General features: G+C 33.1%; 2 protein-coding genes across 3 annotated transcripts in view; both read left to right on the top strand.

The window, feature by feature from the left end:
- Positions 1-8,029: 8,029 nt before the first annotated feature.
- Positions 8,030-10,113, top strand: LOC120169467 (protein DETOXIFICATION 40-like). 2 transcript variants are annotated; one of them, XM_039177601.1, is made up of 6 exons: positions 8,030-8,365; positions 8,580-9,211; positions 9,315-9,371; positions 9,439-9,677; positions 9,762-9,880; positions 9,948-10,113. In XM_039177601.1, the coding sequence occupies exons 1-6, from the start codon at positions 8,045-8,047 to the stop codon at positions 10,095-10,097; spliced, it is 1,518 nt and encodes a 505-aa protein (XP_039033532.1). In that variant the 5' UTR covers positions 8,030-8,044; the 3' UTR covers positions 10,098-10,113. The 2 variants fall into 2 exon arrangements, with proteins under 2 accessions (XP_039033532.1, XP_039033538.1); XM_039177607.1 differs by having other exon boundaries at positions 10,035-10,102.
- Positions 10,114-12,303: 2,190 nt separating this feature from the next.
- Positions 12,304-13,456, top strand: part of LOC120173346 (protein PHYLLO, chloroplastic-like) — a 29,942-nt gene continuing 28,789 nt past the window's right edge. The window contains exons 1-3 of the mRNA XM_039180542.1: positions 12,304-12,489; positions 12,590-12,790; positions 13,210-13,424. Of these exons, the coding sequence (XP_039036473.1) occupies positions 12,343-12,489; positions 12,590-12,790; positions 13,210-13,424 (563 nt within the window). The 5' untranslated portion in view covers positions 12,304-12,342. The remainder of the gene's footprint in view (positions 12,490-12,589; positions 12,791-13,209; positions 13,425-13,456) is intronic.

Raw genomic sequence — 13,456 nt, 5'->3', positions numbered from 1 at the left:
ATTATTAGAAAGAAAATATTCTATCTACCATGGTATTTATATATAAATCCTAACTTCATGCTTTCTAATTCCATGCTTTTCTTGGAAAATAAACCTAACCGTATGATTACTAGTTTGCATGCATAGAAAAAAAATCAAATAAACAAAAGTTAGAACTTATTTCTCCTTTGTGTACACCTATAGACAGAGTTTCAGCATTGTCTTAGATCAGGTGAATTTCTAGGGTTTATTATATGTAGAGTTTCGGTTCTAAGAGTAAAGGTACTCGAATTGTCCTTGTTGGTGCCCCATTGGGCTGCCAAACCCTCAATCATAGTCCATTACAGACTTAAGCGGATCGAGTTCAATTCGAGGGGACACATTTCCCTATGCCTGACATAGAGAATAAATTCTCACGAAGACATAGGATATATGAACCCCGAAAGCTATTTGCTAGGTCTGACACGGAGAATAAATTCTCACGAAGATGTTTTACTTCCACTTAAAAGGGAAAAGCTTAATTATAAAGCTTATGTTATGCAATGCAAGTGTTGTGTGTGAGAAATTTTCACAAAAAAAATTAATTTCTAAAAATCAATTAAATATTAATATACAAGAGTATAAAATAAATTGAAAGAAATCAAAAGAATAATAAATTAAATAAAAGTGAATTCTCAATTTCCAACTATAGAGACAATATATAATTGATTTAGGTTTGACAGGGCTCCCCAGCGGAGTCGCCAAGCTGTCGTAACCGGTTTTCGCCCGGTCACAAATTTCCTTGGCGGAAAAGTAATGTGAATGTAATAAATGGGTTTGTAAGGAAATGCTTTGGAGTCTCCGTCGACCTTTTTGGGTAAGGTAGGCCGAATACCTAAAAATCATCTTTTAAAAGAGTTTTTAAGAAAAACCTATTTAAAAGATAAACTGGTCTGCGTATAACCAAAAATTCATTCTTTTTAGTAATAAAAAGGGATTCGTGGTCGGTTACATTTGGGGAATTGTTGAGTTAATCGATCTACGAATATGGCCAAGAGCGGGTGAATTGGCAATTAAAAATTTAGGTGGAAGCTTTTGCAGAAAATTGAAAGTAATTGCGCAGCGATTTAGAGTGGTTTAACTTTCTCAACCAAAGTCGACTTTCTCAACCAAAGTCTACGTCCACTATCTTAGCTATCCACACTAAGAATTTTCCACAAATTCACTAATTTGTCTTTCTTTTGAGGACAAAGAGTAACCTTACAAATCCCTCAAGAATTATACCCCAAATTCTTGAGAACACTCTTTCCCAAAGAGAACAATACAAATTTTGCAAACTTACAAGAAAATCCTCACATGGCAAGATGTTTGCACAATTCTAGAACAAAGAAAGAACACTCAAGAATAATACAATTGAGCACAATAAGTGTTCTTGAAAGCAAAAATGAATATTGAATGAAATAGGCTTGAAAATGCTCAAACTTGAGGTTTGATGCTTTCTCTTTGATTCTCTCTTGATTCTTGTTTCTTGTTATTTCTTCTTCTTGATCAATGGCTTCTAAGCTTGTTTAAATACTCCTTCAATTGATTCTAGACGTTGGAAATGATTAGTGGAGTCAATAGAGCCGTTTAAGTGTGAAAAATAATTAATAAAACAGTGGGAGCGTCTAGTGCATCGATGCATAAGGCTAGTGCATCGGTACACTATGTGTAAAATTCAAATATTTCGACTGTTGGACCCTTAGTGCATCGATGCATAAAATGCATTCGATGTTTCAAACAAGCATGAGTGCATCGAGCATGGTATGTGCATCGATGCATAAAATGCATTCGATGTTTTCATAAAACTTAGTGCATCGATGCATGGTAGTGCATCGATGCATAAAATGCATTCGATATGGTGAGTGCATCGGTGCACCCCTTCACAAATTTGATTTTTGGCTCGTTTTTTGTTCGAAATACTTTGTGAAAATTGTTTCAAAAATATTTTAAGTATAAAACACAATTTTACACATTAGTAAGGATTGAAATTGAACTTTGAAAGACTTGGAGTAATATTTTGATATTCGAGTAATTAAATCGAATAAACTTAGAAAATCATTTGTAAAATCTTAAAATTTATTTAACTTAATTTGTTATATCGAAACATCAAAATGTTTTCAACAGGAATGATTAACACCCCCACAATGCCCAAAATTGGTACCCATTGATTATAAATTGTCTATGATAATATAAATTTAAGAATTCGAATATAAATTTAATTTATGATCCTATTATTTCATATTCAATCGGATAATTCTAAGAAAAAACATATATAAAATGATTTTTATGAATTATAAATAAGGTATTTATTTATTTAAAAATATCAGAAAAAAGACATCTATTTGCTTTAAGACAACCCATTTCTTTAATATTAAAATTAAATAAATATTTTAAAAATATAATAATTTTTCCTAAAAAATATAATTTAAATAAAACTAAATTAAATATAGTATTTTATTTATTTACAAATATCACAAAATGATATCTAGTTACTTTAAGACTGCCCCTTTCTTAATATTAAAATAAATAAATACTATTATTTAATTAAATATATTCATATTCATATGAAATAATAATAATAATAATAAATACTATTATTTAATTATTGAAACATAAAGGGTAATAAAATAAATTAAACCAGTACAAAAATCAAGAAAAGTAAAATTATAGGATTAAATTGAAAAAGCAATAAAACTTATGGTCAAAATGAAAATTATATAAAACTTAGTGATTAAAATATAAAATAAAAAACCTAAAGGCCCTAATTCAAAATATCACAAAATTTGAGTGCTAACAGTGTAATTTATCCATAATTAATTAATCGGGATTAAAATAAAAGTTATTAAAATTACAGGGTCTAAACATGTTATTTTACCTTATGTATATATAAATATTATTAAGGGACTAAAATATAAATAAAATAAAATTCAAAGACCGAATGGAAATGACAGAAATTGATTTTCAGTGACCAATTTGCAAAGTGTACAAAATTGGAGGGATCGCAGACATAATTTTCCCAAGAAGGAAATTACGCACAGGCCCCTCCCCAAAACGACACTGTTTGGGGAGGGATATATAAACCCAAATAATCGGCCCTAAGGCTTCATTTCCCTCATTTTTTTTCCTTTTGGGTTCTATCTCTAAAGAGAGAACTCTCTCCATTCTCTCTTAAATTCCCTCACCGAAGGGAATTCCAGCAGCTTCGACCACCGTGCTCCGACGATGATCGCCGTCGTCGACCACCGCCCATGGTGGCCGAAAATTACAAAAGTACCCCAAGTTGTAGATCTTCCTAACCTAAAGCCGAATCCGGATTTATTTACCCTTAAAAATCCTTATATCGTTCTAGATCTAAAATAAATCGAAGAATATACCTTCAGTTCACGATGGATTCTGGCGATGTTTGGGCTCTTCAAGGGTAAGTTTCTTCTCGATCTTTTTTTATTTCTTTTCGAATGGTTATTGTGTATATTTTCTGTGTTGATGTTGGTGGTTCTCCTCTTCGTTCTCGCTTGTTGTCGTCGTGGCTGTTGTTGTTGGGTGTTCTTTCTTTACAGGTAAGTCGAGGCTTTTATAGCCTCGTCGATGTTCTGCTCGGATCGGGTAATAGAGGGATTGCCTTGGTGAGTCACCGAACTATAGTGGTGACTCACCCCTAGAGCAGCGACGTGTGTGGCTTTGTGGCGCTTCTGGCGTATTCGGCGAGGCATCGTGGCAGCAGAGCGTCGACAGTGGCTGTGGCATCAGAGGCGGCGATCGCGTGGCCCTAGGGTTTTCTTGCTGGAGGGCTCTGGGCCGTTATATCAAAGCCAGATCCAACGGTTTCAATTGTTGGCGGCAGGAAGCTGAGATGAGGGAAACCCTAATCTGGTCTTGGGTCAAGTCTGGATCTACTATCTGGGCTTGGACCAGGTCGGGTATGCTATCTGGGCTTGGACCGGGTCGGGTCTACTATCTGGGCTTCGGTTTAGTATTGGGCATGTAATAGTTTATTTGTCACTTATTTATTATTTAATAATAATAATAATAATAATAATAATAATAATAATAATAAAATGTTAATAATAATTTTAAAATAAAATGGAAAAAATTAGTGTCTACAGTTAACAATTAGTCTAGTAATATAATTGAAACGAAAATTAAAGTTTAATATTCGCAAAATTAAAAACTCGGTCATATAAACGACGTATTAACTAAAGTTTAATGGTATCTGGTTTAGCTTCTCCTTTCAAAAACAATGAGATATTAGTCCTAAGGATACTTGGAAATGCATGTCGGGTTTGGATAAAGGGCAGGGAATTTCTCTCGGGTCTTCATGTTTGAATAAGAAGAAGCATGATGAGGTATGCGATGTTATTTAATTGGGTCAAATCTAGGAGGATATGGAATATTTCTCTTGATCATCTATCCACCCCTGAGCAGATCGGTGAATCTGTCCTGTCCAAAGTAGGACAGAACGAAACACCAGCCATAAGTATGAAATTAAGTTTTTTGTTCACTAACCTTTAATTTCATTTTATTTTCTTGGTGCTGTTTTGCTACATTTAAACATGTTTTTAAAAGGTTTAATGTCAAAAAAAAAACTTAAACTATATCTCTTTTTTTTATTTAGGTGTTTGTTTTTTCGATTAATGTACGTATCTATCATTTTCGATGTTACTATTTTAAGTATCTCGTCTATCATGGTTGTTAAAAGATTCGTTAACTGACATGTGTTATGTTTATATTTAAAAAAAAACTTAAAATTATTAATAATATTTTAAAAATCCTAAAAGCTTTTAATTTTTTTTTAAAAAGAAACTCAAATTCTTAAAATCCTAAATTCTATTCCCCTTTACTCTCGTCGTTGGTAATCTCCGGCCACCCATTCGTTGTTGAATAAACATCCAATCTGTCGCCCAACTGACTAACCATCACCCTTGATGTCGTCTCAAACCTCAAAATTCTCAAATACCTAAATATAAATCCCTAAAATCTCAAATACTCAATCCCAAAACCCGAATAAATAATCATTGACCATCGACGAGCCTTTGGGTCGAACAACAATCATGTTGTCTCCACATACATTTGTGGCATTGGTGGTGATCGATGGACAACATTGATAGCGAGCAGCGGCAATAAAGGATTGGAATTAGAGTTTTGAGTTTTTTTTAAGATTTTGAAAATCTTTTAGGGTTTTTTAAATAATATAATATTTGTAAGTTTTTTTTAAAAATATTATATTTTTAAAAAAAAAAATACTTATAAACAAGATGCATTTCAGATAATAGGTTTCTAATGACCTTGACTAACCAAACACTTAAAATGGTAAGTTTGAAAATATTAGATACCTACATTGACTAAAAAAAACTTAAGCACCTAAATGAGAAAAAGAAAAAAATATATAGTTTGAACATTTTTTTAATCCTTTTCAAAAAGGCAAAGGAGGAAAATATGGCATCAATTAAGTTGTTAAACAACATAGTGGACACATAAAAAGATGAATAAGTGATAGAAACTCAAAAGAATAATTGTATTTGTAAAATAGAAAAAAGGAGTACTAAGAAAAAGATCAAAATTTGGAGTTATAATAAAAAGAAAAAAAAGAAGTTATTTGCGAGAGGTAATAAATTTGAGCAAGTAATATGAGGGAAAACAATGGTAGGTAACCAAAGCCATTTGGAAAACCTAACAATGGACAGATACATAGTCAGTGACGAAAAAGAGCGTATACAAAATATTAATAGTGATGTTGACGTGTCACCATAAGATAATATCTTATCATCATTAGAAAAAAAAATTCAAATGTAACTTTAGTAATTTTTGTTGATTTGTTAATGGTAGGTAACCAAAACATAATATTAGATATGATTTTGAAGAAAAATTAAAATAACCAAAATGGAATAAAAGTGATAGTTGTACTATTAAATGCATAGTTTACTCAATGTAATGTTGAGAGACAAAATTTAAATTTGTATATCTGCTGACTTGGATCAGATTTTGGCCTTTGATCCTGACGATTCATACTGCTTATAGCTCCATCTCTTTTAACTTTTCAACGCGACAAAAATCGGTATGATTGAATTTTTGTAAGTTACGAACAAATTATACGAATAAGATGACCACATTAACTAAGGGATTCGTTATTCTCCCTAAAAGTTACAGATTTGATCAACTAATAAAGGTACGAACATTCATAGTTATTTTAACTCATTTAGTTAAAGGTTAATCAGATTTCAAATTTTCAATGAGTCACATACTAATCACAATGCATTTTTTGTGTGGTTTGTTTTATTTTGTTGAATAATTTTCAATTTTTTGAAAGTTAACCCAGAAATTAACCTTTAATTTCAAGTTTAAGAGATTATTTTATTTATGTAATAAATACAAATAATATAATTTCACATTTATTTTTTAAATATATTAATTTCATCTTCGAATTCATTTAACTATATTAATTTCACTTTTGACAGACGTTAATTATTATAATTTCATGATTAATAGTATTAATTGATAATTTGTTATACTAATATGATAATTTAGATATTAACGTATAAATATAATATAATAAAAATACATTATTTTATTTTTGGATGAGGCTGATCTTTTACTGGTTAGAGTTGTTTTGGGTGACCGCAAAACACAGTATGTCCTACGTTTGGCAAGAGCTATTATGGGTTGAAAAAGATTTTTTTATATTTTTTTTATTATTAATAATATATATACATTTTATAAATATAACTATTTAAATTTAAAAACTCTAAAAAAATAACACATTCTTTAATTATTAAAATCATTAAATAAATTTAACGTAAGAAGATTATAGTTTTTATGGTCGGAAATATCTCTTAGAATCTAACGGTTCATCTGTGTGCTGACGTTAATGCTATGCTATTATTAATTTTTCTTGTAACCGGTGAAATGGTTGATTGATAGATATAATAAATACACGATATTGCTTTATTCAAAAAATGTATTATCAACTATTTCCAGGTCTCAGTGGACCACCAATGTTGACTTGATTGGTCTACCTTAAACCAACATAATAACATTCAAAAGGAAAATGTAATTTGATATCTTTGTTTTCCATTCCCTGCTAAAAATTTCTCTTCCTATTTTCAATCTTTCATAGAATTTTATGCTTTTTTTTTTGAAATAATCACTTGTATCTGATTTATTGATCGACTAATCTAGATCGGGTACTACAGAGGGGAGGCGACCCTCTCAACCCAATTTGTTCCATTCACAAATATCAGGATTAAAACCCCTGATCTTATTTAAGGGATATAGTATCTCGTCCACTAGATTAACTGATTTAGGGTTTATAAACTGCCAGATACATAATTTATAAGGGCAGTTATACAGTGAGGCAGTCTTAATATACGTTAAAAAATGACCAAAAACATGATTATTTTAACTCGTTATGTTATTATTATTAATTGCCGATATAGGTTAACGTGGTAGAAAAATCCGGTAAAAAATAATATTTTAAGTAGTGTTTTATCGGATATATTACCAAAATCGGTAAAACGCCCAATAATAACAAAATCGATAGAAATAATAATGTTTCCGATTATTTTTTATTATTTTTATTATTTAAATAATAACAAAATTGATAATATATTTTTAACCGTATATTAAAACTGTCACACCTTAGTATTTCCCAACTTATAATCTGCCAAAAAAAAAAAAAAACTAACAATGGACAGATGCATAGTCAGTGACATATGCAATTAAATAATACGCCTACAAATGTAAATCTTCAAATTGGTATTTTCTTCATAAATAAAACTAATCAAAAGCCATTTGGAAACTTCAATGATTGCGCTACGCCCTTGTTAGCCGCCAATTATAAAATCCATATTTGGTGTTTATGAAATAAATGTGGAATTTAATGTCTTTTTAAAAACAAATTCATTAAATAATTTAGTGTTTCTTTTTCATTTAAAGCAGTCATAAAAAAAACACCATTTATAAATATCTCAACAAACCAGAAGTAGTCACCAACTCGATCTCTTCTGTCAAGAGTACACAGCCATAGACGACATAACAGATAAGTCCTACGATGGCATCACTCAAAGAAAACATCGACCGACAACCTCTTCTTAAACCACAGACTTCAGACATGAAATCCGGGACGACGAGTTCGGAGCTGGAGAATGTTTTGTCGGACGCTAACCTTTCCTTGTTTGAGCGTTTGGGAAAAGCAACATGGATCGAGTCGAAGCTCCTTTTCCACTTGGCAGCACCGGCTGTTATCGTATACATGATCAATTATCTCATGTCTATGTCCACCCAAATCTTCTCCGGCCACCTTGGTAATCTTGAACTCGCCGCCGCCTCCCTCGGAAACACTGGCATCCAAGTCTTTGCTTACGGCCTCATGGTACGTACTTATATCAACTTTTTTTTTCCTTTTTCATGTTACAGATTCTCAAAGATTGATTCTTGATACTCAACTCAAAGACTGAATCTTCATCATAACTAAAAACAGAAACCCAATATTTTATGAATAATCTCAAGGGTGTACGTATAATTTTCAGTATATATATATATATCTTGGATGACATGATGAACTCTGTTTTATGATATTTACGTAGTTAGGAATGGGGAGTGCAGTGGAAACGCTTTGCGGACAAGCCTTTGGAGCACACAAATACGACATGTTAGGGATATATCTTCAAAGATCAGCAGTTCTCCTTACCTTAACCGGGATTCTTCTCACAATCATCTACATCTTCTCTAAACCAATCTTGATTTTACTCGGTGAATCGCCCGAAATTGCTTCGGCAGCTGCGGTTTTCGTATACGGTCTAATACCCCAAATCTTTGCGTACGCCATAAATTTCCCTATACAAAAGTTTCTGCAGGCTCAGAGCATAGTGGCTCCTAGTGCTTACATATCCACAGCCACATTAATCATACATCTACTGATAAGTTGGGTGGCGGTGTATAAAATGGGGCTTGGCTTGTTCGGTGCGTCGTTGGTGTTGAGCTTGTCGTGGTGGATCGTGGTGGTTGCTCAATTTGTGTATATAGTTAAAAGCGATAAGTGCAAATATACATGGAATGGGTTCAGTGTTCAAGCCTTCAGCGGTCTGCCGGGATTCTTCAAGTTATCGGCGGCGTCGGCGGTGATGTTGTGCTTGGAGACTTGGTATTTTCAGATTCTTGTTCTGCTTGCAGGGTTGCTTGAGAATCCAGAATTGGCTCTGGATTCACTCTCCATTTGGTAAGTACAAATCAGAAATACATTACTAATTAAGTCTTTAACAAATTGGTATTATAAAATTTAATGGCTGTTTAATATATTTTTAACGGTTCATTATTTTCAGCATGACGATATCTGGGTGGGTGTTTATGGTTTCTGTTGGATTCAATGCGGCAGCAAGGTAAGTCATATATTGTTTGTTATTCTCTAATAAATCAGTGCTAAAAGAGATGAATGGAAATGAGCAGTGTAAGAGTTGGGAACGAGCTGGGAGCAGGGCATCCAAAATCGGCGGCGTTCTCAGTGGTGATAGTGACGGTGTTTTCATTCATAATCTCGGTGGTGGCGGCGATAATAATAATGATTCTACGGCATGTGATTAGTTATGCCTTCACGGAAGGTGAAGTGGTGGCGGAGGCTGTTTCAGATCTCTGTCCGCTTCTAGCATTAACTCTAATCCTCAACGGAATTCAACCTGTTTTGTCTGGTAATGGAATAGCATTTAATTTCTTTAGTCTAACGTTATCTTAAAATGAAAATGAAATTGAACATGAATTGCATGATCATGAAGGTGTGGCCGTGGGGTGTGGATGGCAAGCATTTGTGGCGTACGTGAACGTGGGTTGCTATTACGTTGTTGGGATTCCCTTGGGTTGCCTTCTTGGTTTTTACTTCAATTTGGGTGCCAAGGTATGAACTTTTTATTTACATTTTTTATGGAGTATGGAGTATGAACATATTTGGGTTTGGTTATCAGGGAATATGGACAGGGATGATTGGTGGCACAACCATGCAAACCCTCATCTTGATTTGGGTAACATATCGGACAGATTGGAAAAAGGAGATTGAAGAAGCACGAAAGAGATTGGATACGTGGGAAGATAAGAAGCAGCCACTTTTGAACTAGACATCTCCATCGCTTGAAAATGATGAACCATAATTGTAAGCTTAACTATATCTCTCTTGGACTAAAATGAAAACAAGAATTCTATATGCAGGATCTTTACGTACTGTGCCTGCCATTTATATATCTGCAACAAAACAAACACTTATCTGCACAAATGGTACAAAGTCATATACTCATATATAAACAGGGAAAAAGAAAGTACACATTTCTTGTAATGCCTCAAAGGACCCTTCACCGTCAAGTACTGACACAAAGTACTAAATGGTCACATGGTGCAGGCACTTGTACTATCAGTTTTAGGAGTGCTAGAAGCATAGATCACATTTCATTCTTTCACGTGTACTAATCTCAAATTGCTGAAAGTAATCACATCAAATTACAAAAGCAACTCACAAACAACCCACTTTCCGGGTTTTATCACTACAATGCTTTAATCTTTTTAAAATAAATTTGTAATATGATAAGAAGAAGCTGAAATTAATCCATTCACATCCACCAGATTTCCATTATTTGACTACTTTCTAAGTTTTAATGCACAATAAAGTTTCTCCCTTTGCATCCAGAAAAAGAAAACGATTTGGACAACTCAAAAGCATGACGAGTATAGAGCTACACGCCATAACCACAAAACCTTCCTAAAATTGAGTTGCACTTATTGTCATCTAAGAGGATCACATCCAAGAGACTCAAGTCATTAAGTAAATGTAAAATTAGTCGGGTTAGGACTTAAGAATCCAATGTAGAATTTGAATTGGGACTCTGCATTATATGTAGGTATACATAGAGTTATGTTAGGACTTTGCCTTGTGAATAAGCTTTTTAATCATAGTTGATAGAGTAAATAGAGTTAGAGTCTAATTAGGACACCATCAGTTGTAACAGAACTTTGGTAATTATAAAAGCAAATAGTTACCAACACGAAACATTGAGGCTAAAACTCTCTATTGTCGTTTTTCTCTCAAGCATTCTACTACTTTATCTATATCGATTCAATCCATCCTATTCTTTCCGAGCAGTTTTGAGACCTTGATCATTCAAGGACAAAGGCTGACTTAGGCACACAACCCATACATTAACGCCCAAGGCCGCACGATTGTTAGGTTCAAGTCTAGTCTCGTGACACTACATAACGACAATAAATAACATTATTTACCTCATTTTTTTTCTAATTACTTCATTAATGATGGAATATTATGTAATTAACCAATAACGTGAATTCTTTCCATACTTATTATAACATTTTTAACAATTAATTTTGGGTTAAAGTACACAAAATGGTCACCGACTATAGGGCGCTATTTTGATGAATCCATCGGCTAATGAAAGTTATAAAATGGTTTTTTGACTATAAGGTATGGCTTTGTTGAGTCCATTGACTATTAAAACTTACAATATAGTCATCCGACTATTCATATGTTCCAAACTTGTTATTTCTGTTAAAAAATTGACGGTCGTCTAAGCTAGACGTTAACATGCTCACCGGAAAACGATAAAATCAGATCCCAAAACTGTTTGAGTTACATTTTATGGATTGATTCTCTGTTTGCATTATGTCAACGAGGTAGTGCTTGAAACATTATGTCGTCAAGCCAGTGCTTGAAAGCAACGACGATGTCAGTAGACATCATTATTAAAATATGATTTTATCATATCCTATTCGGCAGATTAACGTCCAATTCAGAAGATCGTCAGTTTTTAACGGAAAATGACGAGTTTGGAACATATGAATGATCAATGATCATTTTATAATTTTTAATAGTCATGGGAATCAACGAAGTAATTCTCTATTGTCATAGGATCATTTTATAACTTTTAATAGTCGAGAGACTTAACAAAGCAACACTTTATAGCAGGGGACCATTTGTGTACTTTACCATTAATTTTATTATAGTGATGTTTTTTATATTTATATTTAATCATTAAATAAAATAATAAAATAATAAAAAACTAATATTTATATATAAATTATTTATCTCTACGTATAACATTTGATTATATATGGATAATATGAAGCTAATTTTTCTTTTATTAAGTATTGGTACTGATCAATATCACAAGTCCATTTTATTCAGACTAAACAGCCATTCAGCCTCCTAAACAAGCCCGAATACGGCCCAGCTCAGCCGTGTAGCCAAGCCGAGGCTACTTTTGCTTATCTATCCGTTTCGTTTTCATCTTCAAATTTGACTCTATCTGAAAACATTTCTTCCTTACCTGCTTCCATAAAATCTCCAAAAGATCTCTAATGTTATTACTAATAGACAATCTTCCCATCCCATTTCCATCCTTACTTCCAAAACCCCACCTTAAAAACCATGTTTTTCGCGCCAAAAAAGCAATCCAATTCCCAGGATTCCCACTAAAAAATGATACCTTCTCCTGCAATCTTAAGGTGTTTCCTTAACGTCCTCCTCTTCTTTTTAATATTATTTTAGCTTATAGTTGGTTAATAAATGGGCTGTGATGGTTTCGTGTTGTTGGGATTTTATTAGATGGTCAATGTGGTGAGGTTTGATGGTCCCGTAATGGATCCTACCGGAGTGGAAGATGGTGAATTGGTGGTGGAGACCTGCATTACGCGCACTTTGCCTCCGTCTTTGACACTTGAGCATGGTTTACAGAGCATTAAAGAGGCTGTGGAGGAGTTGAAGTCTAATCCTCCTCGTGCTTCTAGTGGAGTTTTGAGATTTCAGGTATCACACACAAGAGTTTTACTGACATTGAGAGTATAGAATAGCATGGACATAATTGTTGTTCCTTTCCGAATTACGAATGTAAAAACATCATGTTTCCATTTTGATTACATAAGTACAATGCGATTCTGTTCATTTGAAGTTCCATTTTTAAAATCGAATTTGCATCTCAATGTGGTTTCCAATGAGAAAAGAAACTCCATTTATGAATTACGTTATGTCTTCTCGATAAAATTGTGGTATGTTGATTTGTTTGATATAAGTATATTTTCCAGTGAATTAGTACTTACGTAATTGAAGTGTTTTATTTGTCAGGAGGTTATGAAAAACTAGATTTTGAAAAATACATTGTTAATTATTTTTTTTCTTCTTTTGATTCGTTTTTTAGAATCAATGCAATGCAACTGTTGTCTTTGCAGGTTGCTGTGCCCCCAAGTGCAAAAGCTTTAAATTGGTTTTGCTCTCAACCAGAGTCTTCTGGTGTTTTTCCTTTGTTTTTTCTTTCTAAGGAGACAGCCAGCCCGACATGTAAATCATTATACTTGAACGCAGTTCGTGGAGTTTTCGGAATTGGAACTGCTATTTCCTTTACAAACTCTTCTTGTGTCCCTGGAGAACTAAGTTCAACCAAGAGGTTAACGCTATTCTTTTTTTTTACATGTGTTT

This window comes from Hibiscus syriacus, unplaced genomic scaffold (assembly GCF_006381635.1).
Source record: "Hibiscus syriacus cultivar Baekdansim isolate YM2019G1 unplaced genomic scaffold, ASM638163v2 tig00003041_pilon, whole genome shotgun sequence".
In the NCBI taxonomy this organism is placed as follows: domain Eukaryota; kingdom Viridiplantae; phylum Streptophyta; class Magnoliopsida; order Malvales; family Malvaceae; genus Hibiscus; species Hibiscus syriacus.
The sequence above is the reverse complement of the archived record's forward strand: the minus strand, read 5'-3'. Positions and strand labels throughout refer to the sequence as shown.

Excerpts from the sequence above, each read along its gene's own strand:
- LOC120169467 (XM_039177601.1), top strand. The coding sequence starts at position 8,045 with ATGGCATCACTCAAAGAAAACATCGACCGACAACCTCTTCTTAAACCA. Across the intron at positions 8,366-8,579 it reads TCTTTGCTTACGGCCTCATG|TTAGGAATGGGGAGTGCAGT; the intron begins GTACGTACTTAT and ends ATATTTACGTAG. Across the intron at positions 9,678-9,761 it reads AATTCAACCTGTTTTGTCTG|GTGTGGCCGTGGGGTGTGGA; the intron begins GTAATGGAATAG and ends ATGATCATGAAG.